This window comes from Cyprinodon tularosa, unplaced genomic scaffold (genome assembly GCF_016077235.1).
Source record: "Cyprinodon tularosa strain WSP-4 unplaced genomic scaffold, ASM1607723v1 ctg587, whole genome shotgun sequence".
Taxonomy (NCBI): Eukaryota; Metazoa; Chordata; class Actinopteri; order Cyprinodontiformes; family Cyprinodontidae; genus Cyprinodon; species Cyprinodon tularosa.
In genome coordinates this window covers 331838-357797 of record NW_024039326.1, presented here as the reverse complement: position 1 = coordinate 357797, position 25960 = coordinate 331838, and the positions used below count along the sequence as shown (strand labels likewise).

The 25960-nt window shown below is 37.2% G+C and overlaps 1 protein-coding gene across 2 annotated transcripts in view; it reads right to left on the bottom strand.

Moving 5' to 3' along the window:
- Nucleotides 1-5205: 5205 nt before the first annotated feature.
- The window catches only part of pkig (protein kinase (cAMP-dependent, catalytic) inhibitor gamma), a 45798-nt gene continuing 25043 nt past the window's right edge, over nt 5206-25960 (bottom strand). Inside the window, exons 1-3 of one of the 2 annotated variants that reach the window (XM_038306628.1) lie at nt 18764-18940; nt 10470-10651; nt 5206-6117 (exon numbers count right to left, since the gene is read on the bottom strand). In XM_038306628.1, coding sequence (XP_038162556.1) covers nt 6035-6117; nt 10470-10623 — 237 coding nt within the window. In that variant the 5' untranslated portion in view covers nt 10624-10651; nt 18764-18940 and the 3' untranslated portion in view covers nt 5206-6034. Of the gene's footprint in view, nt 6118-10469; nt 10652-18763; nt 18941-25960 lie in introns of those variants that run through there. The other variant, XM_038306627.1, reaches the window with a different exon arrangement.

Genomic DNA, 25960 nt, shown 5'->3' with positions numbered 1-25960 from the left:
TCATTTTGTTTTTATTTTCTTTATTTACAATCTCTTTATTTTTTTTATCTATTCTGTTAACCATTTATGGCTTACTTGTCAGTATCAGGTTTATATTCCTCTACAAACAGGTTGAACAAATTTGCACTTAAAAAAAAAAAGAAAAAGTTAAACATCTTTTTACCGTAACAAAATGTGACATTTAATTTTTTTTTTTTTTTGCATCTGGCCTCAGGACAGATTCAGCTGAAGAGAATTTATACCAAAGTGCAGTCTTATGTTTGTCCACTAGGTGGCATCGTGAGTTCACCCAAATGGAGGAAAGAACAGCCTCTAATGTGGTTTCTTTTTTTGAAAATTAGATTTGATGTATTTATCTAAATATTTTCATTTAACTAAAACAGAAAAGCACTTATTTCCAAACTCATCTGTAGCACTTATAAAAAATCTGCTCGCATTTTATTAAAAGCTTTTGAAAACTATCTAAGCCTCTGGGATTCCTGCTTTTCAAACCACTGCATGTATTACAGCCGAGCAAAGATTTTCTTGAAACCCATTTTTAATTCAAAAGTTTCATTTCTTGCTTTTTTTTTATTTCAATTTACAGAATATGTTTCTTTTTTTCTTGCAACAATTACTGAACAAAACTCACTCCATACACAGCAGTGAGAGCCCAATGATCCAATGAAGATGGTATCACCAGGGAATCATCTTTTGAAGTTTTCATCCTTTTTTTTTTATTTTATTTTATATTTAGATTTTATTTTAATGTTATTTTCTTTATTTTATTTTTTTTTCTATTCTGTTAACCATTTATGGCTTACTTGTCAATTTCAGGTTTATATTCCTCTACAAACAGGTTCAACAAATTTGCACCTTAAAAAAATAAGAAAAAGTTACACATCTTTTTACCGTAGAAAATGTGACATTTCATTTGTTTTTTGCATCTGGCCTCAGGACGGATTCAGCTGAAGAGAATTTATACCAAAGTGCAGTCTTATGTTTGTCCACTAGGTGGCATCGTGAGTTCACCCAAATGGAGGAAAGAACAGCCTCTAATGTGGATTTTTTTTTTTTTTTTTTTTATTAGATTTGATGTATTTATATAAATATTTTCATTTAACTAAAACAGAAAAGCACTTATGTAAAGATCCTTTCAAAAATATTAGCCAAACGTTTGGAGATCCTACTCCCAACACTTATTAATGATGATCAAACTGGCTTCATTAGGGGACGTAGCTCCTTCAATAACATGCGTAGGTTGCTCAACGTGATCCAGCTCTTTAATCTAAGAGCAATGCCTGGTCTAGTTGTTTCCCTAGATGCCGAAAAGGCATTTGATCGCGTTGAGTGGCCATATTTGTTCTACACCATGAGAAAATTTGGCCTGGGGGAAGATTTTGTTAATTGGATCAGAATACTTTACAGCGAGCCTTGCTCAGCTGTTATTACCAATGGTTTAAGATCGCCAAATTTCCGGGTGCAAAGGGGAACACGCCAGGGCTGCCCTCTATCGCCCCTGCTTTTTGCTCTGGTTATGGAGCCTCTGGCGGAGGCGGTGCGGACCCATGAGGGGATATGTGGTCTGACCATTGGGGAGAGGCAGCACAAGATTACTTTATACGCTGACGACGTGCTCATATTTCTATCTCAGCCTGAGGATTCTATCCCACATCTCATAGAGACCATTAACAAGTTTGGGGATTTTTCGGGCTATAAAATCAATTTTAACAAATCAGAGGTCATGCCACTAGGCACATTAAAACATCAACCATCTATACCTGCTCCATTTCCTTTCACTTGGTCCCCAGAGGGATTTTCATACCTGGGAATAAGAATTACCCCCTCATTTGACAAAATGTATAGGGCCAATTTCACCCCCTTATTTGAACGTATTCGGCTGGACCTTGAAAGATGGAGAGTGCTGCCTCTCTCCTGGTTGGGCCGCGTGTCTCTTCTAAAAATGAATGTCTTACCCAGACTTTTATATCCCATACAAATGATTCCAGTTCTTTTTCTCCGTAAAACAATTAAGGCTCTAAACGGATGGCTAAGTTCTTTTATATGGGCGGGAAGGAAACCACGCTTAAAAATTTCTACACTGTGCCTCCCGGCCGAGTGTGGAGGCCTTGCTCTCCCAGACATACGAAGGTATCAGATCAGCGCTCACATGCGTGCTGCTGCTGATTGGACAGGGGAGCCTACTTCTCTGTGGCTCGATATAGAAAGCTCTATGTCCAGGTTCCCTTTAAAAAATTTACTTTTTTTGGGAAAAAACTATGCCATAAAGACGTACTGTAGTAACCCCATTACTATTAACACTGTGAGGGCATGGCAAATGGTCCAAAAACTTGAGGACAGGTTCCAAGTTATATCACCTCTTACACCTATTTGTGATAACCCGATGTTTCTGCCAGGCGTTATGGACTCTGGCTTCAAAACATGGTCAATAAAAGGAATTTGTACGCTTTCTGACTTGATGGAAGGTAACACATTATTATCTTTCTCGCAACTATTGGATAAATATGATGGGAGGCAGGATTTCTTTCGCTATTTACAAATTAGAGATTTCATTCAGAAAAAAACCACACTCGATGTGGACCAAACAATCTCAGTGTGTGAAAAACAGCTTTTTTCCTCCAGGGTAAAAACTTCAATTAAAACCTTTTACAACTTGCTGAAAGAGCACCCTTTACCAAATACATTTCTCCTAAAAGAAGTTTGGGAAAGGGAATTGCAGTGTACAATAAATCAGGAGGGATGGGATGAGGCCTGGAAGAATGCAAAGTCTCTAAGTATTTGCAATCGGGTTAAGGCCATACAATTTAAAATTTTACACCGTGCGCACATTTCTCCTTCTCAGCGAAGTAAATTCAAAACAAGCCTCTCACCATTGTGTTTGAAATGTAGAGTGGATATTGGTAGCCTCACACATTGTTACTGGTCCTGCAGAGAAATTCAACATTTTTGGCATACAATAAAATGTGAATTAGATAAGATTTTCTCTATGGGCACACAATTCAACCCATTGTATTTACTACTTGGTTTAACCGACACCGGTATTATTGGTAAACATCAGCGTCAACTCTACAGAATGCTTACTTTTTGTGCAAGAAAATGTGTGGTACTGAATTGGATTTCTGACAAGGCACCAAGTAAATCACAATGGCTAAATATAGTACTGGACTATATATCTTTGGACTATTTGACGAGCAAACTGCACGATAAAGAAAATAACTTTTATAAAGTTTGGGAACCTTTTATTTCTTATGCAGGATTTGAGACCTCGGCTCTTCTCCGGAGAGGATTTATAATTTGAGGATGTCCGAATTGTAAACATCTGAAATGTTCTGGTTCGGACCATTTGTTTTTCATTGCTGTCCCTTTTTTTTTTTTTTTTTTCTCCCATCTTTTCTCTTTGATCGGTATGTATATCTGCGTATGTGTAGCATATGCTCGTATATAGGTATTTAACTTTAAGAGCTGGATTGTTCTTTTGTTCTTGTCTTGTATTGTATTTGTTTGTTAAAACGTTAAAAACCAATAAATATAATTATAAAAAAAAAAAGAAAAGCACTTATGTCCAAACGCATCTGTAGCACTTATAAAAAATCTGCTCGCATTTTATTAAAGCTTGTGAAAACGATGTAAGCCTCTGTGATCCCTGCTTTTTAAACCACTGCATGTATTACAGCCGAGCAAAGATGTTCTTGAAACCCATTTTTAATTTAAAAGTTTCATTTCTTGCTTTTGATTATTTTTTATTTCAATTTACAGAATATGTTTCTTTTTTCTTGCAACAATTACTGAACAAAAATCACTCCATACACAGCAGTGAGAGACCAATGATCCAATGAAGATGGTATCAACAGGGAATCATCTTTTGAAGTTTTCATCCTTTTTTTTTCATTTATTTTATATTTAGAGTTTATTTTATGTTTTTATTTTCTTTATTTTATTGTTTTAATCTATTCTGTTTACCATTTATGGCTTACTTGTCAGTATCAGGTTTATATTCCTCTACAAACAGGTTCAACAAATTTGCACCTTAAAAAAAAGAAAGAAAAAGTTAAACATCTTTTACCGTAGAAAATGTGACATTTCATTTGTTTTTTGCATCTGGCCACAGGACAGATTCAGCTGAAGAGAATTTATACCAAAGTGCAGTCTTATGTTTGTCCACTAGGTGGCATCGTGAGTTCACCCAAATGGAGGAAAGAACAGCCTCTAATGTGGATTATTTTTTATTATTATTTGAAAATTAACTTTGATGTATTTATTTGAATATTTTCATTTAACTAAAACAGAAAGCACTTATGTCCAAACTCATCTGTAGCACTTATAAAAAATCTGCTCGCATTTTATTAAAAGCTTTTGAAAACGATGTAAGCCTCTGGGATTCCTGCTTTTTAAACCACTGCATGAATTACAGCCAAGCAAAGATGTTCTTGAAACCGATTCTCAATTCAAAAGTTTCATTTCTTGCTTTTGATTATTTTTTATTTCAATTTACAGAATGTTTCTTTTTTCTTGCAACAATTACTGAAGAAAACTCACTCCATACACAGCAGTGAGAGCCCAATGATCCAACAAAGATAGTATCACCAGGGAATCATCTTTTGAAGTTTTCATCCTTTTTTTTTCATTTATTTTATATTTAGATTTCATTTTATGTTTTTATTTTCTTTATTTTATTGTTTTAATCTATTCTGTTTACCATTTATGGCTTACTTGTCAGTTTCAGGTTTATATTCCTCTACAAACAGGTTCAACAAATTTGCACCTTAAAAAAATAAGAACAAGTTAAACATCTTTTTTACCATAGAAAATGTGACATTTCATTTGTTTTTTGCATCTGGCCTTAGGACAGATTCAGCTGAAGAGAATTTATACCAAAGTGCAGTCTTATGTTTGTCTACTAGGTGGCATCGTGAGTTCACCCAAATGGATGAAAGAACAGCCTCTAATGTGGATTCTTTTTTATTATTATTTGAAAATTAACTTTGATGTATTTATTTGAATATTTTCATTTAACTAAAACAGAAAAGCACGTATGTCCAAACTCATCTGTAGCACTTATAAAAAATCTGCTCGCATTTTATTAAAGCTTTTGAAAACTATGTAAGCCTCTGTGATTCCTGCTTTTCACACCACTGCATGTATTACAGCAGAGCAGAAAATCAGCCGCACACCTTGACCAGGAAGGATCAGTAAAAATCGCCACCCTTTCAGAGAAGCGTCGGTTCGTTTATTGTGGAAAAGAGATAAATGAGAAAACAATCCTGGATGGAAACGTCAACACCCACTTCCTCCGACCGTCCCTCCTGTACACAAGAAAAGCTGCATTCAGGAATATTTATGGTTCTAATTAACGCCGCTCGGCTGGAACGCCGCACCTTTTATGGCTCCCATATCTGCGCTTTTACAGTTAGCCTGGACAAACTCCTGGAACAAAAATCACCACCTCTGAAAACATACAAATGTTACAGTAATTCATCAGTATTTTATTACACAAAGAAAATCTCCTATCACAAAGTTATCACTGAACATTTAGCAATAAATATGAAGTCTGTACTCGACAGTAAATGGAGACGATACCAGAAAAAAGAAAAAGGGGACGAGAGCGTCACAAACACACAGACGTGAAGATAAACCAAAACCCGACACATATGATAGTGAATCCATGACACACGTTGGCTTCTACAGGCTGCAGCGCCGCTTCAGGTTATAAATAATCTCTGTCCGTCTCTGCAGCCATTCAACCACAGTTTCTGTGCCTCCTCGTCCCGTCAGGAAATACAGAGTTTAAAGCTTCCTGTTCTCCACTTCCACTCGGTTCTCTCTACTTTCTCTGGTCCAGGAAACAAAAAAGCAACAAAAAAAGAAAAGTGGGCGACATTTGGGGCGAGGAAAGCTCCAAACAGGCCGGCAGTGACTGAAAGTCCTCAGATCCACGAAGGACGGCTATATTTCCACTTCTTCATTTTCCCTCCGTCGCTCCAAACATCCCGCAGCTCAAGTGTCTGAATCTCTCCATCGCTCATCATTTTCCGTTTTAGGACGGGCCTCCGCCTCCCTGGGCATCTTGGCTTGTAGAGCCCTCTGCCTCAGGAGCCGGGGAGGCCCCTGACTCTCCTTCTGCAGAGAGAAAAAAGATCAGAGATGGATTCAGGAAACAAAGCAAGAAACTTCCTGCGGCGACACAATGTCATCCTGATACCAGTCTGCAGGTCATCGTCTGTTAGAGCTGGAAAGGAAGTCAGTGCACAATAATACGATGAGAAATGGCATCAGAGCGGAAAGATGTGAATAATAGTGAGGTAACGCGACACCAGTGGGAGAATGAGGGCTGTTTCTGCTGCTCTTCCAACTCATTTAACTCAGAGGAGAGAAACCAAACACCTGCATGGACGGCGGCAGAACTACCGTCTATTTTCTGTTATGATCTCTGAAAACCGCTGGTTTGAATTTGGCTTTGCTCTAAAAAAAACTCGTCTGTACGGAAGGAGAAAAAGTTAACTGATTTTAAAATTTTATTTCAGTTTAACATGGGAAAAAGTGAGAATACTGACTTTTTTTCTCAGAATTCTGACTTTAATCTCGGAATTCAGACTTTAATCTCGGAATTCAGACTGTAATCTCGGAATTCGGACTGTAATCTCGGAATTCGGACTTTAATCTCGGAATTCGGACTTTAATCTCGGAATTCGGACTTTAATCTCGGAATTCGGACTTTAATCTCGGAATTCGGACTTTAATCTCGGAATTCGGACTTTTTTCTCAATTCTGACTTTTTTCTCGGAATTCTGACTTTTTTCTCGGAATTCTGACTTCAATCTCGGAATTCTGACTTCAATCTCGGAATTCTGACTTTAATCTCAGAATTTTGACTTTTTTCTCAGAATTCTGACTTTTTTCTCAGAATTCTGACTTTTTTCTCAGAATTCTGACTTTTTTCTCAGAATTCTGACTTTTTTCTCAGAATTCTGACTTTTTTCTCAATTCTGACTTTAATCTCAGAATTCTGACTTTTTTCTCAGAATTCTGACTTTTTTCCCCATACTAAACTGAAATAAAATTTAAAAATCAGTTAAAATGTTTTTTTTTTTTCAGTGGCCCTAATCCTTTTCCGTACGTCTGTCTCCTTGGTAGAGAAAAAGTTCATCCCATAAAAACTGGTCCAAGCAGGAAGTGGAAGTTTTTCGATTTGTAAAGAATTTCGGGTGGAGAAGGGATTTATAATTGGTCAATTATAAAGCGTTTTGCAGGTCAACCATTCGTCCGCTGTAGCTACCAGATCTGCTCAGGTCCTGCTTCATACCAGTGACGTTACGCTACATGATTGGCTGAACGTTGCCACATGATGTAAAACAGATACACAATAATCTGCCTAATCTATTCACTGAAGACGCAGAGCTGATATAATCTTCCATCTTCCGCTGAAATAAAGGCTTTTAGACCTAAAAACCTCTTAAGAGATGTTTGTTCTCACTCTGTGCGACCAGACGTTTTGATGCGATCTACCTGCTCACACTGTACATCTAAAAACCAGGTGGGACTCAGCTCACAGGCTCCAAACGAAGGTCATGAGAGATAAGAATGAGCTTCCTTCATGGCATGAAGGGGAGGACTGCTGTTATTAGGAGATCCATCTGACCAGTGAAAGATATATTAACATAACAGCGAACGGCCTTGATTAACTCAATTTGTTTTTCCTCCAAATGTGAGAAAGTTCTTTATGCAGGGGGTGGGCTAGTTCCCCTGGGGGGAGTGTGTGTGTTGGAATTTTTTTAAGCCATAAATGTAGGTACTAAAGCTCCAACTCCACAGCAATTTGTGCAATTTTGTGTTTTATATAGATATGCAACAACACATTTAGACAAAGACATGGCTGAGCAAATGTTGCTACTACGATCTGTCAGTTTTACAGAAAGAACTCCATTTCACTCATTGCACCCCCGCCATGCTTCTGGGTTTTCATCTGAGAGGAAGAAGAAGAAGAAGAATCCTTGTTAGTCTACTGAGCGATCACCTTTCGACGGCCGAATGAATTTAAAAACATGTTTGATTTTCTCCCGACTTTACGATTCCTGATACCCCCTGTACATTACACCACGCACCATCAGGCTGAAAGTCGGCCCAATTGAAAAATTCTCGCATGACTGGAGAATCTAAACCTGAAAAACCCAAAAGATCGTACAGTGTACGCCCGGCTTTAGGGGCGGAACCATTATTTTGGTTCAATTTTCATGTTTTCTAAGCCAAACCCAGGCTTTGTTGGGCGACGCTATAAAGCCTCAAACTCAACGCTATTTCTGACATTTGAACTGAAAAATCTTCCTGGAAGCGAAACGTCTTCAAACTCGGAAACAAAATCCAGTTGGATTGTTTTTTAACTTTTTTGGAAAACTAACGAATCATGCTAGCAAATAGCTACACTGCAAAAACTCAAAATGAGTAAAAATGTCTTAAATTAAGAGTATTTACTAGGGATGCACGATATTGGGATTTTGGCCGATATCCGATATGCCGATATTTTAAAACTCATGTAGCCGATAACCGATATCGATACCGATGTTAAAGCTGGACAAAAATAAGAAGTCATTGAAAATAGCAGTTTTGTTATCCATTTCTGACACTTTGAAAAATAATATACTCAAATATATTTTCATATGCTGATATCAAATAGATTTTTAAAAACGCGGTATCGATCTATTTTACTTTCAAAATCTGGTGAAATTTCATCGTTCTGTTACAAACTCTCGTGATATTTAGCAAATTCTTGTGAGATTTTGTTAGTAAAATAGATCGATACCACGTCAATATATCAACATATAAAAATATGGCAAAATTTCGATGACATATAGCAATATTTCATTAGTAAAAGAGATTGATATGGTGTTTTTAAATGGCAATATATCAGCATATGAAGATATTGTGATATTTTAATATATCAATATTTTTTCCTCGTCTTTAGAAGTTTTTAAGTCTGTAAAAAAGAAGTTTTTGATGAAGAAGAAGAAGTAGTATTTTATTTTATTTTTTTCAGACTTTAGAAACTCAGAAGCTGATCAAATATCGGGTTAAATATCGGTGGGGTGGCCGATGTCCGATATTCAGTTTTAAGGCCGATACCGATAGGGGGCCGATTATATCGTGCATCTCTAGTATTTACCCTTAATTTGAGCAGGTAAATAAGATGATTTGCCAATGGAATTAGTATATTTACTCTTAGAATAAGGTATCTAGATATTATGCACTTGAAATAAGACAATGCAGTTGTTTTTTTCTAATTTTAAGGGTAAATTGTCTTGTTCCATTGGCAAAGTGTCTCACTTAAATACTTAATTCAAGAAAAAATGCACTTATGTTAAGTAAAAATGACTTATCTAGATGTATTTTTTTTTTTTTTTGCAGTGTAATGGGTAGAAGCTACTGTAACTCTCCAAAAAACAAATTTAGATAATTCTAAATTTAGGAATGAAAATCGATCAACTTTGGTAAATTTATAATATGTATTTGTTGCTTCTTGTCAAGCCTTAACATCAGAGGCTTCGTCTGTGAGAAAACAAGTTTAAAAGTAGTGAATTCAAAAGTTATGACTTGGAAACAATAAATGATAAAAAATTTTAAAAAATGACCAGAAACGAATTTATGAGTACAATTAAAAAAATCTACGAACACACAACACAAATTTATTGATTACGAGTATGAATAAAACACTTGAGAATAAAAAAACACTTTTCTGAGTATACATAAAAAAATTAATGAGTTTAAATAAAAAATGTAGATTTATCAAAATTGAATTTGAATTAAAAGTTTCCTGGATTGGAAGTAAAACGTGTTCCAACTTGGAAACCAAGTCCAGTGCACTGGAAAAACTAGAAATAAGTAAAAATGTCTTAAATTAAGTGTATTTCCCCTTAATTTAAGTAGATAAATGAGATATTTTGCCAATGGATTAAGTGTTTTTACTCTTAAAATAAGATAATTAGATAATATGCACTCGAAATAAGTTAATTTAATTGTGTTTTCTTATTTTAAGTGTAAAGTGTCTTGTTCCATTGGCAAAATGTCTCTTATCTCCTCAATCCAAGAACAAATGCACTTATTTTAAGAAAAAAATACTTATTTAGAATTCATCTTTTTCCAGTGTGGATTGTTTTTTAACTTTTTAGGAAAATTTGTCATGTCTATTCCTTAATTTCTAATTTTATAATTAGATTCCTGCCTATAAATTTATGATTTATTGCTTGTAATTTTGTGATACCTGCTCTAAATTCACATTTTTTTATGTTGATTGACTTACAATTATAAATTCAGCCCCTTAGGCATATTTTTTTATCTTTCCCCATATTTAGGAGCTGTTTATCATCATAGGAGAGAATTAGTCGTAGTGAGACGTTACACGCCGGCTTATTGGTTGGAAGGAGACACGGCTGCCATTAGTTGGCGTTTGGTGATGTGGATCCCATACAGGTTTCACTCACCTGCAGCCTTCAGATCCATCTCCGCCATGTCTTTGCTGAGCTCGCTCGTGCTCGCCCCGACCTTCCCCTCCCCTGCGATGTCGGGCACTGCGTTCCTGCGGCCTGTGCGATCACAGTTGATGAAATCCGAGTACGACGTCTCCACGTCCATCATCTGTCCATGACCAGCGCTCTCATTACACCTGCGACAGGGAGAGAGAGATGTCAGGGATGCTGCAGAGCTCCTAAATCCCCCGCTGTCCTCAGTTATTGATCAACTTTCTGCTCGTCGTGTGGACTTAGGCTGAAGCGAAGCCGGGCGGACGTAAAGAATTCCTGAATGGAGACACGATGCTGAGAAGGGCATTAACAGAAGATCTTAATCATCTTCCTGCACTGAGGCTAATGGAAGCACTGACATCTTTCCTCACTGCTTGACCTAATTACATCAGGATAAAGGGCCCTCGCTCGTTTAGTCCTCCCCTCTAACAGAGTCCATTTGTCTCTCCTGAAGGGACTTACACAGCATTTCAAAAAAAGGAAGGAGTCCAGTCAATGTGAAAGCAGAAGTAAAGCTGAGGGAAGGGCCGGTAGAAAAAAGAAATAAATAAAGGAATCTTATTAGCGATTCATTCCTCAGCTGTTTCCTGTTTTCACTCTATTCTCAACCGGGTCCCGGAGCCAAGCTGAAGGTAAAGGACTAACAATGGCCGGCTGCAGAGAGGGAGGGAAAAAAAAAAAATAAAAAATCCCCAGTATGTTTAAATCCTGGTTCCCTGAACGCCCCACTGGAAGTTTGCACGAGGAGCCGCAGACGTGAGGAGTTCTTGTCGCACATTTCTTCATTACAGCAGCTGAGCTAAGAGGCCGGAGCAGGAAGGAAGGAATGAAACAGAAGCGATGACATCATCCTGACCTGAGGTCACACTCATCGTCAGCTCTTTATACACAACAAAAAACGGTCTAGAAATATTTTTACCTTTGAGCAGGTACACTGGAAGAAATTTAAATCCAGATAAGTCCATTTTCTTAAAATAAGTGCATTTGTTCTTGAATTGAGGAGGTAAGTGAGACACTTTGCTAATGAAACAAGACAATTTACATTAAAAATAAGAAAAAACAACTTCATTGTCTTATTTCAAGTGAATTTTATCTAATTATCTTATTTTAAGAGTAAAAATGCTCATCCCATTGGCAGATCACCTCCTCAAACTAAGTCTAAATACACTTAATTTAAGACATTTTTACTCATTTCTAGATTGTTTTTGCAGTGTAAATAATGATTTGCCAATGGAATGAGTAATTTACACTTAAAAAAAGATAATTAGGAATAAGACAATGCAGTTTATTTTTCTTATTCTAAATGTATTTTAATTTTCCTGTTCTATTGGCAAGGTGTCTTAGCCTCGTGAGACCATCCTGATCTCGCGAGCTTTCAAGGTTTCACTCGCAGATCAGTCTGGCTACGTTAAAGAAAATTTGGAGCCGTTCACCAAACGAACGTCCAATCAGCGTTGGCTTTGAGGCGGGTTGAGGTGTGACGCAACGAGAAGCGCGACAGTTCAGTTTAAAGAACATGGCGGCTTCAGCCGATGAAACTAGCGTTAGCGTGGCTATCGAGCAAGTTTTATCGGAATTACAGAGTATTTCTTCACTGAAAGAAGAGCAAAACACTGCTCTGGAGGCTTTTCTCAGAGGAAAAGATATTTTTACTCTTCTCCCGACTGGTTTCGGCAAGAGTTTGATCTATCAATTGGCTCCTCTTCGTCGTCGCTCTGTTAGTACGTCATATGCTTCATTGATCTGATTGGTTTATTTGGCCCGTCTATCACCAACATAGGCCAATCAGATAACCAGTATTTTCGCCCCTTCCCAAAATTACTTCAACGGAAGGTTTCCAGATGGATATGTGGAGCAAATCCATCTGGCGGAGTCAGGTTAAAGGTGTCTCACTTTCTTCCTCAATTCAAGAAAAAATGCACTTTATGACGTAAAAATTACTTATTTAGATAAAGAATTTTTGCAGTGAGGCGCCGTGTGTGTGATGTGTTCAATGAGCCTCTGGAAATGTCACAGTCATACAAGAGAAGCTTATTGAGGCTGAAGGAGGAATGATCCACGGCTGATTCTGTGATCAGAAAAAGCTTAAAGGATGCTGAGAGTGAAAAGCCGCTTCCAAACATGAAGGGATGACCAAAATACTGCAGCAGGTTTCAGCATGCTGGGGAAGATTCATCCAGGTCATAGTCATAACAAAAAAGAAAAGAAAAAACAATGGAAACATTGGAAACAAAGTCCAGAAAATTTTATTTTTACTTTTTTGGAATGACAGGTTTCAGAAAAACTTTCCTTCAGAGATCAGAGTGACAAATTTTCTTTAAATCTGACCGATCTGCAGCTCAAACTCTAAAAACGTGGATCTAGTTGGTTTTTTAATCCATATCTGATATCAGATATCAACAAAATGCATTTTTTTTTATACAGATTTGATATTTATTTTTAGACTTTTTTTTTCAAAATTTCTATTTTTCAGATTGATTTCTAGTAGCTAATTTTTTTTAAAATGTGTTTTCCTTATTTCTGGATGCATTTATTGGTCAGGATTAAGTTTGAAGTGTGGGACATCTGTAATACACAATAAAAAAAAAAGATATTTGGAAAAAATTATGCAAATATAATGTCTGAAAAAATATATTTGAAAAAAATCTAATCTAAGAAAAAAAACATCCCTGTTTCACTGAAAACAAACAGGCGCGTTTAAAGCATCAGGATTTCTGGTTTACATGCAAAGTCGATGGTAGATGCAGGAGATTCCAGGATCTCCTGGAATCTGCTTTTACAGCAGGATGCCGAGCATCAACTAAAGAGGAACAAAATATTAAACTAGAATCATAATCCTGATGAACTGATAGAGTTATTTATGTGTTTTTAATAAGTAAAGAAAAAAGGATATGAAAGGGGAAAATAATGTTGAAAGTAATAAATTATAGAATGAATATATTAGGGAAGACAAATTTTCACAGATAGGAAAAAAATAACCAAATATAACTCCATAAATGGACCTGCATAGAGGATGCTTTGAGGTGATTTTTTTCGTTTAAGAAAGAGTTAAAACTACTTTCTTCCCCAACTCAATGTCCCAAATAAAGCCAAGCTGCTCTTAGACTGCTGGAGGACATAGGGACCTAAATTTCATCACTCTATCTCTATTCTCCCTCTCTGCAAAATTTGTTAGTTCAGTCTCTAACGTTCTGCTCTCTCTGCTTTTTCTCATAGTAGCTTCATCTGGTCTGTTCCTGTTTGGCTGTGACTCCATCCTGGAGAGAAATATCAGCTGTGCTGCTGCCATCAACACCTTTGTTTCTAGATGTTGGAGCTTGGCCTGTTTTCCAGTGTAGTCCTGTTTCTCTGACTGTGACTAACTGGATGTGCTCTCTTCATCCTCTGACATGGGAGGTGGCTCGGAGCTCGTCTGCCTGGCTGTGTGTTTCCTGGACGAGGCCGCCTCTTACAGTCGCCCATGATGGGAATTGGAGCTATAGAAATAAACTGAATAGAATTTAGATCAGTAGGAACAGAACAGAGCATCTAAACGGCGACAGTATCCTGCATCCTGAGGGTCTGACCTTCATTTATCTGGAGGCCTTCATTTTGGTAAGAACGCAGCTTTAGAAAACAAAGTTACTCTCAAAACCTTTAAGTAATTATGAAATTTTTCAAAGATTCATTTCTGGATTGTACCGCATTTTACGGACTATAAGAGGCTACTTTTTTCTCCATGCTTTAAACCACAGCTTATGAGAAGGTGCAGCTTTTCTGTGGATTTTTCCTAACCTAAGGTGACTAGATCTCTGGGAAACAGGGACAGTGATACTTTCATCCATTTCTTACATATTTATTAATATGCAAGCAACAAAAATCAAGTGTAAAATCCAAGATTAGGCCTCTTCTATTTCCTAAGCTTAATAAAATGAATCAATGGATTGTGTTTATTAGTGCTATCTGGTCATTTAGTCTCCTCTGTCTTCTTCCCGCTCCATCTTTTCTTTCTTTGCCCTGCTCTGTTTAAATCTTTTAAATAGATTTTTCTTCCTTTTTTTCAACTGATCTTTCCATCAGTGTTCCTATTTTCCTCCACTTTCATTCAATCTTCTATCAGTCTTCTAATCTTCCTCCCCTCCTATCAATCTTACACTAATCAAAAAGAGGGACATAATACAATCAAAACCGCTTCCAAACACAGATAATTTCATTATACAGATTATGATTATTATTATTGTTGTTATCTCACCTGATTAAATAATAAAAAGGCTAATCGTCACAATATTTGGAGCTACAGATAAAAACAACCTAATAAATGAGCATTAAAGAGGTGGTTATCTCTTCCTCCATCATTCTCAGATCATGCAGATCTTGTCTCCTTCAGTTTTCCTTTCTTATTTTTTATATAAGTGGCAGTATATATGAGGAACTTTCATACTTTCATTGAAATAAGCCTGGAAGTCTATGCTCATAAATCACAATCATAACACACTGCCCCCTATAGTCCCGGAAAATACAGTAGATTTTGTTAAATATCCCTTCATAAAACTTGTTCTTTTATTGCAACAATATTGGAACATATATACACATATATATATATATATATATATATATATATATATATATATATATATATATATATATATATATATATATATATCTATGTATATCTATGTATCTATGTATATCTATGTATATCTATCTATGTATGTATCTGTATATCTGTGTATCTGTGTATCTATGTATATCTATCTGTATATCTATCTATGTATATCTATCTGTATATCTATCTATGTATATCTATGTATATGTATCTGTATATCTATGTATCTGTATATCTATGTATCTGTGTATCTATGTATATCTATGTATCTATGTATATCTATCTGTATATCTATGTATATCTATGTATCTATGTATGTATCTGTATATCTATGTATCTGTGTATCTATGTATATCTATCTGTATATCTATCTATGTATATCTATCTGTATATCTATCTATGTATATCTAGGTATATCTATGTATCTGTATATCTATGTATCTGTATATCTATCTATGTATATCTATCTGTATATCTATCTGTATATCTATCTATGTATATCTATCTGTATATCTATCTATGTATATCTATCTGTATATCTATCTATGTATATCTATCTGCATATCTATCTGTATATCTATCTGCATATCTATCTGTATATCTATCTGTATATCTATCTGTATATCTATCTGTATATCTATCTATGTATATCTATCTATGTATATCTATCTATGTATATCTATCTGCATATCTATCTATGTATATCTATCTGTATATCTATCTATATCTCTATGCAGACAGACAGATAGATAGATAGATAGACAACGAAAAAAACAATAACCAGATTTTAAAACAGGATTTTTTTTTAAAACCAAAATTTTCTAAAATTTAGGATGACATCATCTGATAAAGAGTACATTCATATACATGTTTAAGCCAGAATGATTTGTCATTTAAATACGCCTTCCCTACGACTTCAAAAGTTTAAATGCCAAGTATGATTTTTATTTTTGTCCATGTCAATAAAACTCTCCTTCCAGCAACATTTCAAATACCAACAATATTTGACATTTCGATTCCATTTCCTGCTACAGAAAAGCGGCGTCCCATTACGACGGAGTAACAGAGCGAATTCTCCGTCCTCCTACAGGTTTAACACTGAGATCAATGATGAGAAGCACCGGTTTGTCTCCACCCGCTCGCCATAAGTAGATTATGGGACTTCCATCTAATTGCCATTTGTTTGTTTAATTAGTTGGCTCGCCTGTGGATTGATGCCAAGATCATTAACAGGTTTCCATGGAGGAAGCATGATGATGATGATGGTGATAATCCATCTTCACCATCAGTTAGTCTCTCCTCTGGTCTCAGCTGTGTGGAAGCTCTTTAATGTTGTCGTGTTGCCGGGGGGGGAAACACTGATTCTATTCCTTGTATTCATTCTGATTATGTTTTTTTTGTTGTTTTATGAAAATTTTATTCTTCTAATTGTTCAACTGCTGTTATTCAAATAAGCCATCATAGAAATCATAGGCTAAATCTGGGACACTTAAATTTTGTTTTTAAAGGAAAACAGATCTGCAGCGCTGCCCTCTTGCTCCTAGTGGATTAATGTTTCAGGTCTACATATATCTGCACAAGAGCATATATTATCCTTATATGTTAATGAGTGCATCTTTCACGTTTATCTTTAACTACAATTTAATGTATATGTTCAATTATGTGAGAAAGCTCCAGGGATTATAAAAGGAGAAACAAAACAGCTGCAACTTGAAACTCCACCACAACACAAATGTCAGTGGTGTGGGTTTTCACAGACAATAATAACCCAATCCTCCAAGGTAAACTCACCACAGCTCAGCTCATTGGCTGATTCCACCTCAGCAGTATTCTCCTTCCTTTCTTTAACCATATGGAGTGAGATATGTTCCATTATTGTTGCAAGCAAAGAACATATTTCAGAAAGGGAAATATTCCTGTTTTTGTCCAATTTGTTTTTATATGTTAATCATTTTATTTTTTCAATATTTATTTTTCAAATTTAAAATGTTAAAATTTCTCTTTTATAGATCAAGCTTTAGGAATTTTCTACTTTTTTCTTTTTTTATTATGTTTTACAAATCATATTCTCTTCACTTTAACCCAAATATAAATGCTCGGTCTTGACCAATGAAAATGTTGCCTCTAACATCAGGCGGACCAATAGAAATGTGTCTTTGCTCCTGACTCTAGAGGAAAAAGCACCGCCAGAAGTAAACGGTGCAATTTGTAAAATGCAATTCGAAAAAAATGCAATTCATAAAACGTGATGCCTGTTGTACCAAATAAATAAATAATGTACATCCCTTTATTGTCCCCATAATGGGGAAATGAACTCTGCATTTAACCCATCCCCTTGGGGAGCAGTGGGCTGCCATTGTGAGACGTCTGATGGTTTCCTCGTTAACGGAGTTTTCTTAAGCTGCTGACTGCCACTACCTCGACACCAGAGTGTTTGCCAGTTTTGGGTACTCTAGCCAAGCTGAGTTTTGCTCAGTCAAACTGAGTTTTTGTCAACCTGAGTTTTAATATTGTTTGTCTTTTGCCTCTCGGCAGGAAGTCATCCTGCAAACTGGATTTTTCGGACCTTCTCTCCCTGGAAGGATCAACAGAGCTTCAAACTGAGCTGGGGTTACAAGCAGGAGGTTTGGATTCACTTTCCCCAAGAGATCATTTGAGCTTCACAATGAGAAAGGGATTCATCTCTATTACGACTGAGTCTGAGTTGTCAGTGCTGGTAAAATGTTGCCTATTGTCGCAAATGGCGTGGTGAGAACTCTCTTATCTCTATGGCTCTGGCTGCACTGGTAAGACCACAGCAGAGGCGGGATTTCCTGAAGAATAGCCAATCATTTTACCGTAAAAACAGGCAGTTCTACATAAAAATCAAGGCACAAGTGCAGAGAATGAGCATGCTTCCATGAGTGTGATATATTGGAAGACTCGTAGTATAGAATCTGCACACATGAAATATTTAAAATGAGGTGAAGTACACGTGCATGTTTTAAACTGCTTGTATCAGTATTTACACAGAGCCTAAACAGACACAACATTTAGAAAGCTTCTGCCATGCCATCTGATTGAAAACAGTCTATACTTGCAAAAGTGACAAAAAGTGGGTTAGCTTCTGGCATGGAGATACCAGGGAAGAAAAGAGCCTTTTGGTTTGCTGGGGGAATATGAGTCAGAGGAGCTTCACTAACTCCACCACACCTCAGTCCCACTGGAGCCTCTTAAGCCTGGTTGTGAGTAATAACCTTGTTATCTGCAATAATCTGCACCAAGGCCTGATTTTTTTAGCTGATTCGGCTGTCCATTACAGTCGTCCAGCCAACCGCTTCTCAGAACCCTCCACTATTTTTGCAGCGATTGTTGATGAGGCAGAAATTGTCCACGTGATTAAGGGTCACCTGCTTGACTTAGCAACCAAAAATTGCTAACCGTTGGTTTATATTAGGAAGCTGAGCCACTCTTTTTATAAGGAAGATCCACATTTACCAGAAATAAAGCAAGACCTTTTCAGTTTAGGGTTTTAAGCAGTTAAATGAAAGAACGCTCTGCTCTCGCCACATTTTTTTTACAGGAAAACTAACTAAAGGACTCTTTTGCAATTTAAAAAGTCAACAACTCTTTGAGGAAACGAGACAACAAAGCGTAGAGAAACACAGAGAGAGGTTATCATCCCACTCACCAAAGAGAACAGACCTGCCTCTTCAGTCACAGCTGCCTGCATGCTGTCAGATCCAAACCACTGAAGACAGATACATGCAAACCCATTCCTCCTGCAGACACTGCTGCCTCTCAATCTCCTTCAGCAACGCTTTGGTCAAGAGCTAGACTGGCATGAGGGAGCAGTTCCTTCTCACCGTTGTTCCTCCCATGAATAAATAAGAGCTCTGACCATTCAGCTGCGGTTTGTACATTTGCCCCATATCCTTCCTCTTTTTTTTTTTTTTTTGGGATCCAGGCCGCATGAAGGCCTAATTTCCCCTGACGAAGTGCATCTTTGCACACAGCTGCCTTTTCCTCTGCAGCAGTTGGCCTTTTTTTTTTTTTTTTTTTTTTTTTACACATGAAAACTTTGGAAACTGTAAAGCAAAAAAAAACAAAACAAAAAGGTTTTCATGGCCTCTTTCTCCTCTCCTTGGCATCAGATAATTTTGGCGCAGCAGAAATCTTCTTTAACTTGTCCAGGATTATTAGAGATATTAGCTGAATGCGTTCATCTTCTCACCCTGCAGAGATCCTGGGAGGACTCTAATTGACATCCTAAATCAGGACATTAAGCTCTCACACATCCAGCTGTAATAAAGTATTTGAGGAAGATGAAATGAAACCTCTAGAGCGGTGGTTCTAATAAAGGGCGTTAAAGGGTGTTAGTGGCTGGCCAATAAAGGGCGCCGCCCCACCCAATGACCCCCGATTAAAAAACAAAAATAATTTTTATAATTTCATTTTAAATATTTTATAATTTCATTGTAAATATTTTGAAATAAATAATATATTTTTTTAGATGTGCACGATAAATATTTAATCTTTAATGATGAGTAAAGCGGGTTTTTTTTTTGTTTTTTTTTTTTTAGTTTAACGTTTTTTTAATTTTTTTCAGTTTAACATTTTTTTTTGTTTTGTTTTTTTTCTGTTTAACTTTTTTTCTTGTTTTTTTTCAGTTTGTATTTTTGGGGGTTTTTTTCAGTTTAACGTTTTTTTGGGTTTTTTTTTTAGTTTAACGTTTTTTTTTTGTTTTTTTTTTCAGTTTAACTTTTGTTTTGTTTTTCAGTTTATCTTTTTTTCAGTTTAACGTTTTTTGCTTTGTTTTTTTCATTTTAGCTTTTTTTTGTTTTTTTTTTCAGTTTAACGTTTTTTTTGGGTTTTTTTTCAGTGTAACGTTCTTTGTTTTGTTTTTTTCAGTTTAATGTTTTTTAGAGGGGGGTTTCAGTATAAAATTTTTTTGTTTTTATTTTCCGTTAAATGTTTTTTTTTATTTTTTATTGCAAAAAAGAACATACAAGAACACTATAGAATATTATTAAATATAAACAGATACAATATCAAAGGGCTTTTAAAACAGAACAATTTTACGATGTCAAAATCAAATCTGTGCTCGAGGGTTCAAATCTTTAAGGGCAGTTATGATTTTAATGGCTTTAGCATTTGAACTGAATTCTAAGGATTCTATAAATAGAAGATAATAAAATCTGAAATGTAGGTTTTTGTTGTAAATATTTGGAGGTGTGTATATGATATTTACCATAAATGATAAAAAAAATTAACAACATATAAGAATTCTGTTTTGACATGTTCACATTTCTCCATCCCAAACAAAACATCCTTATCTGTTAAAGTAATATTGAGATTTCTTTGATGAAAAAAAAAGTGACATATCTTTCCAAAATATTTTTGTATAATTACAATCCCAAAAAAGATGAATAAGCTTTTCTTCATTATTTTTACAAAAAGTACACATTGGGTCCAAATCCCATTTATATCTCTTTATCAAAAATGCATTAACAGGATAAAGATTATCAATAATTTTATAAGAAATTTTTCTTATTTTGTTGTTTATTAAGTATTTTTTAAGGAGCAACCAAGTCCACTTCCAATTTATATTTCAAAAATGTATGAGTAAAGCGTCATTCCATGTTTCTTCAGATTGGTGACGTATTTCCGCCCTAAGGCGCAAAAATCTTGGGCCACAGACTCTTATTAAATGCTGTCAATGAGCAGCAGCTCCTCTGCAATACAGAAGTATAGGAGAACTCGGGGCGCAGCTTAGCTGCGACCTGCGGTGACAGGAAGTGTATTTGCTCACCACCACCCGCCGCAGCGTTGATGTTTTGCGCCTGATTGACAGGTCGAGTCGGGGGAGTGAGAGACGCATCGGAGAGAACTTGATGTTGTTTTTCTGTTTATTCTGTGTCAAACAGGAACCTGTATACGTCTGAAATAAGAATTTAAACCTGCTCTCGTATATGATGATGTTCCTTGTATGGGACCCTCTATTGGGTTATTTTGACAAACTTACAAATCTCCCTTCTCGCTAGTAAACAAGTCTCAATGTAAAGTGTTTTCATTTTGGGATAACAATCTTTTTTATCTTTTTATTATTTAGTTATTTTTATTTTCCTGTCGGCACAGGGGTTTTTGAAGTTGAATGGGGTTTATAAAAATGTTGAAATGGTGTTTGATTCTTGTTATAATGTACATGGTCAAAACAATAGGGCTCGGGATCGCGTTGCATTGTGGGACGTGGCGGCCATGTTGAATGCTACGCTCTGATAGCATAGCTCTGATAGCATAGCTCTTATACCGTAGCTCCGGTAGCATCGCTCCGAAAGCACAGCTCCGACACAACGTTGTGAGAGAAAAAGAAAGATGTTAAAATCCCGAAAAGGATCTGGAATTTACCGGGACACGTTAAATAGAGAAGCCAGGCACCGGTATGTTGACAAAATCAGCATTATTAATGATGTGGATCCATATGAAGTTCCAAACAATGAGTGGAGCACCGATGAGTGAGCGCCTATACTTCAAAACAGTTCCCAAGCTACAAGTCCTTGGAGTCTCATGTGCAGTTCATGAATGGATGGGTTCAGAAGCTGCAGATCATAAAACCAGCAAACAGTGGGAACACAGTAATCCGTACGAAGGTAAGCTGTGCTCAGACGGGCTCTGGAACCTGCTAGTTTAGCAACTGCTAACCGCTAATGCTAACAACCACTCACGCATGTAATGTACTTTTAACTAGCTGCTATGTGTTTCAAAGGTGTAGTTAGTAACGTTAACTGCCAACCCTCCCTTCTCACGTATTTGAGCCTTTTCCCGCTGCCGTTTTTATTATTTTCCCGTAAAAGATCCCAACTTTGAAGGAAAGAAACAAAGTAGGCTATAAAATAAAACCGTGCATCTTTAACTTACCAGAATGAAAATGCAGGGAACACACTCTCATTGACATCGGGATACTGTGGAAAGTTATGTTCGCTCATCTTACAGCCGCAATCCAAGCTAGCCGACGACTCTTTGTTATCTCTGACACTTGGTCTCCGTGGTTGCGCCTCCAGGCAGGAAAGTGGTGGAAAGGTAACCCATTTTCTATGTTGTTCCCATGGCGATCATGTGTTGCGCTGTTACAGCCCACAATACAGCAACGGTTTACGTGGTTGAAATCAAGTTAAGGTGAAATTAATCAAATTAAAACACGGCTGAGAGGGAGTACAGTACGCTGTAGTCATAGGCAGTAGTCTTAGCGGCGGTAAAAGAGGCCTTCAAGATGGCGGCCACGCAAAGTGCTTACGTCATGACGACCAAGCCCTATTGGGTTATTTTGACAAACTTACACTTACTTGCTAGTAAAAAAGTCTCAATGTAAAGTGTTTTCATTTTGGGATAACAATCTTTTTTATCTTTTTATTATTTAGTTATTTTTATTTTCCTGCCGGCACAGGGGTTTTTGGGGTTGAATGGGGTTTATAAAATATTAAAATGTTGAAATGCTGTTTGATTCTTGTTATACTATACATGGTCAAAACAATTGTAACAACTGCAAAATACTACGATTTGAATGGCATTGTACATCTGTTTTAACAACAATGAAAATATGATTTAAAAAAAAAGAATTTAAACCTAATTTAGGCGCAGCGTAGTGTACATATGAGCCCTGAATGAACGTATTGTTACTTGTGTACATGTCTGGTTTGATCTAAATGAAAAGCTCTCACACACAATCCTGCTGCACTTCCTGGTTTATTTTCTCCTCTAGACATAAAGCCTGAAATCCATTCGATGTTGCTTGCAGTAGATTTCCCCTTTAACTGGGCGGCCTGAGAGCTGTTTGGCAGTAACTGGGCCGGAGCCCAGCTCCACTGGTTGCCAGGAGACCTCCCAGTGATCAGAACGTTCCAGGAAGTGGAGCTAATCCTGACTGCTGCCTCGTGCTGAAAGCTGGAGACTCATCTGATGCTGGATCAAACAAAAAAAAACATTGAACTATCGGAAAATAAAAATTTGGCTTAGATGATTATTTATTTGAAATAAAAAGGAAAAGCAACTGGCAGCATAAAAAAACCTAGAAATACTGTTGCTGGTAAGTAAGGAAACAATTGAAACGAAATATGTTTGGATAAAACACATAAACCCCATTTAGCTTAAAACAAAATAAAGCCATCCACAACGCACACAAACACATCCAGTTTAGTTAAGCGGATAAAACGCCAGATCTGTTCAACAGATGGAGAGAGGGTAAACATCCCAGAGATGGACAATGCTCACTTAGCAACAGCTGGAGCGATCGATGGCGGCTGAAGCGAGGATCACATGACACAGAATCACACCGACGTTTGGAAAGGTCAGGTTACCGGGGGTAACGCATCAGAGTGTGTCTGCCAGAATCCAGATACGTTGTGATCAATTCAGCCGAAGCAGACAACAGGCTAGAGGGAATTCCCAACTCACTGTGTATGTGGGGGGGTGACTGATTCTCATTAACCACCCATGATTCGCAGCTGAGTCACAAACAGGTGCCTCAACTGGACTCAAAGGAGGCCATGACTGCTTTCTCCAACAGACGCCACACTCATCTCACTTCTCTACTTGAAACTGGAGTGTTTGTTTATTCTGATCAGGGCCATCACTGTTTGGCATTTTTAACAGAAACAAACGTCATTATCTATAATACCAAACCGGCTGACGTCAGAGTTCAGAGACACGTGATCCTCACGTCGACGCTAATGTTTGGTTTTCTTAAGAATCCCAATAGATTTATGACGCTGTTCACACACGTGTAAGAAAATGCAGAATAAGGAAGTTGTTGTGTTGTTGTTATAAGCGAACATCCCAGTGGAAAATATTCAGACCTGGATGAATCCTTTCTGATTCATGTCTGTAGTTTAGTAACAACAGAAAGATAATTAAGTCACAAAATAAAATTTGTAAAAGTGTTTGAGTGCAACAACAGTTTAGCTTATCTTCTAGAAATTAGGGTTGTCACAATACTAAACTTTTCAACTCGATATCGATATTATGGCTGTAACACTTAATGTGATTGCATCATCCAGGAAAAATGTAGGTGGTGACACCTACAGCCAGGGTTCATGTGTATCTGTTGTGAACTGGTTGCAGCGTCGTGGAACCCCTTTAAAATGCTCCCCAGGTCAAAAGTGCGGCTTGACTTTATTAAGACTGATGCCATTAGTGCGCAATGCAATACATCGTGCACGGAAACAGTTTAAGAGCAGAAAGTTGCTCGGTGTTTGACTGCAAGAAGAGCGGACCGCAGCCAGCGCGACCATCCTCCTCTCAGCAGCCCGTGGGCGGAGCAAAGCCAGAGGGAGGGAATCATGCTGCTTTCAAACTGGATGCAGCAAAATCGCGTCTGCTGCTTCCTTTTTGCTGCTTGTACCAGTTAGTTCTGATGCGCGGCTGAAGCAGCTTTGCTGCTCTGGCTGCGCGATCGAAAAGTGGCTCTGACACGTGTAATTTTCTTTTTCTTCGAATTGATATTATAAAACTGGTATCGAAAAAAGTATCGTTCAGGAACCGGTATCGTAGTGAAGGTATCGGTATTGGTACCGGAACCGAAAATTTTTGAACAATACCCAGCCCTAGGTGGCAGTAGTGTTCTTTGACAAACATGGATGCCTCCAGTAAAGCACATTCACATGAAAATTACTCTGAATTAAATTAACTTATTTATTGAACAGGATGTAATAATTTTATATTTAAAGTACTTTCAGAAGTTTGAAGTCTGAATATGAGCGGACTTTTCCTTTAAAAGTGTTTCTAATATTTCCGTCTAATTCTTTCTTTAGTAATCTCAAATGTTCCTGTTTTGTTATATCTTCTAATTCCATTATGCAATTGATTGAAAAATTATTTCCATGTTAAAGATGCAGGGCACCATCCAGCCTTCCGTTTCGCCGCAGCACAGAGGGGGGGGCTCGGAGCTGTTAGCTGGATAACTGCTGCTCTGCTCTCTGTTTTTCCTCCCACGGTACAATCCATCTAGGCTCATTCTGCCCATTTCCATTTATGTCCACGCATTTAACAACACAAAGCTTGGACAGGAAGCAGTTGCTTTGTTTACATGCACCGTTTATGCCCTCATCTTTTCCCAGACTGCACGCTGGAGTAAGAGGAAGACAGGAGGAGATGTTGGGAGAAGAGGACGGTTAAAAGGTCAGAAGCACAAGACTGAGACGAGGGCGGCGGATCAGGAATGCATGCATGTTTATTGTGTTTGCTATATATGGAATTATTCCTTCACAAGCTCCAGTGTTTGCGTTACTTTTTTAAGCGCTCAATAAACAAAATCACCCCCTCAGCAGTGGAGCAGCACTCAGTTATTAGCCCGCTTGAAGTAGAGCATATAATTAGATTGTGGCCTAACGCTCTCAGCTACAACCCGTTTCTATGCCAGGATTTTATTCACCAACAGAATCGACTCGAAGCCATTTAAAACTATAGAAAGAAAATAGGAAGCCCTGTGGTGCGTTTGCATGGCAGATCCTGTCAGCTGCATCGTCGTGATTCTCTCCCACAAGTCTACGGAGGATGTGGGCATCATGTGACACAAAGCACAAGTGTGGCCCTCATTCATAAGGACATTAAAAACAAACAAGAACAGAAGAAGCCAATAAACATCCTGATGGGGAGAACAATATGCATGTCTGTAAATGGGAGAAAACTGGAACAGGCGCTGAAATGGCTGGGAAGAGTGCTGTCAGTGTATAAAAACAACATTACTATCAACTTTATAAAACAGCGTCCCATGTGTCTTTGAAATACTTGAAAGCTTGTGAATAAAAAAAAGGCCCTGGAAAGTCTTTGAAGTAGCCATAAAAATAAAAAGACACCTAACTGTGGGCAGTGTTGGTCTAGTGGGTTAAAGCAG